At 31.1% G+C, this 1801-nt stretch overlaps 1 protein-coding gene across 1 annotated transcript; it reads left to right on the top strand.

The window, feature by feature from the left end:
* The first annotated feature begins 246 nt into the window (after positions 1 to 246).
* On the top strand, positions 247 to 1349 carry LOC111890530 (uncharacterized). The gene has a single exon (XM_023886635.3). It carries the CDS (start codon positions 649 to 651, stop codon positions 1090 to 1092), a length of 444 nt encoding a protein of 147 aa, XP_023742403.1. The 5' UTR covers positions 247 to 648; the 3' UTR covers positions 1093 to 1349.
* Positions 1350 to 1801: the final 452 nt, after the last annotated feature.

Raw genomic sequence — 1801 nt, 5'->3', positions numbered from 1 at the left:
ATAATTTTTTCTAAGTTTTCGTTCATTTTGTAGATAATAAAAATTTAAGGATAGTTGTTTTTCGAATTTTTTTTTATGAGAAAAAGTTATAGTCGAAAAACATAATAGATGGATAAAAAAACATATCAACAAACCAACCATAGATTCCCAAGCGTTCGCAAGGAGTGGAGGTAAGTCTTGCTTGGGAGACGTATCATAATGGAGTGGGACATATTTCTAAATTTTCGTTTCTCTTTACTTTTTTTTTGTTTTTTATTTTTTTTTATTTTTTACCCACTAAATATTTAACCTTTGCTAAATATTAATAAAATCTCGTAATTAATTACCAAACGCTATATACAACTGCAAGATATTGACGCTAAATAAAATTAACAGTAGTCCATTTTTTTTTTCAATCTTACGACCAATATTTGTCTTCATGGTTCCTATCATTTTTTAAGTCCTATCCAATCCTACTTCTTATTTTTAATCTAATGTCATGAGTTTGAACCCACCAATGTCGGTTGGTAACTACCCACATACCATAACTTAATTAGGTGAATGATCATTCCAACACCTACCAAAACTTTTTGTCTATAAAACCCAACATTGGTTCAAACCCAAACATTTAACTTAAAGATCCATTCATACAACTTAAAAGAAAAAACAATGGCAAACGAGAGAGCCGGGGCCGAGATCATGTATGGGGATGAAGGGTGTCGTCGCTACTCCATTGATCTCCTTGAAGAGCTCGGTTTCCCAAAAGGCGTTCTCCCACTCAAAGACTTTGTGGAGTGTGGGAGAGTTCGCCAGACCGGTTTTGTTTGGATTAAGCAAAAGGGTCCATATGAACACTTTTTTGAAGAGACTAACACACATGCCAACTATGCAACAGAGATAAGTGCATATATTGAAAAATGTAAGATGACGAAAGTGACCGGGATTAAAATCAAAAAAATGATGATGTGGGTTCCTATTGTTGAGATGAGCATGGAAAATGAAAAAAGTTCCAAGATTTACTTCAAGACCTCGGTTGGAGTAGGAAAGTCGTTTCCGGTGACTGCGTTTATGATTAATGAAGAAAAGAAGAAGTACCCTAAGCAGTCGAAGTGAATCAAGTTTGATTTCTAGTAACTTTCTTATCATAATATCATAAACGTGTTCTTATATTTGAAAAATGAGAATGCTACTTACGAGAAATATACATATAAAATAATTTGTTAGGATTTTTGAATAAGTAACTCACAATTTCTGTCAAATTTGGATCGTTATTGGTTCTTTATGAAATTAAATGGGTTACCTTTTAAATTTTTGTATTTGCTAAAAAGATTAAAAAAATACAGAAATATGTTAGATTGAAAAAAGACCGAAGTTTTATTAGAGGGTCAAGGTGTTAAAGAAACATTACAAATAATCAATATTAATTATAAAACCTTAGGAATACGCTCTTGTAAAAAATCCATTGATTAAAAATAGACATCCATATTTTATTATTTGATTAGAATATTAAGAAATCTATTGTTGTTCAAAATGGAATGCTGTAAAAGGAGCCTCATAAAAATTGGCAGTAGTGCTTAGCTAGTTCGAAGATTTTTTTTTTCTCCTCTTTTGGGGAAACTGTTTCAGGTTTTTATTTATGAGCATACATTTTGGTGTTAATTTATAATAAAAAATTAAAATCTTCGTACCTTTCATTTATACCGAATACAAATTCACATTTATAAACACATGTTTCTGTCAATAAACCAACAACTAATAAATAAAATCCTTGATTGGATCAGCAATCTTGCCAAGTCTCATCATGTTGTTCAAAGTGCCAACA

Source organism: Lactuca sativa, chromosome 6 (genome assembly GCF_002870075.4).
Source record: "Lactuca sativa cultivar Salinas chromosome 6, Lsat_Salinas_v11, whole genome shotgun sequence".
NCBI lineage: Eukaryota > Viridiplantae > Streptophyta > Magnoliopsida > Asterales > Asteraceae > Lactuca > Lactuca sativa.
Note: the sequence above shows the minus strand (reverse complement) of the source record. Positions and strands in the feature narration are given on the sequence as shown.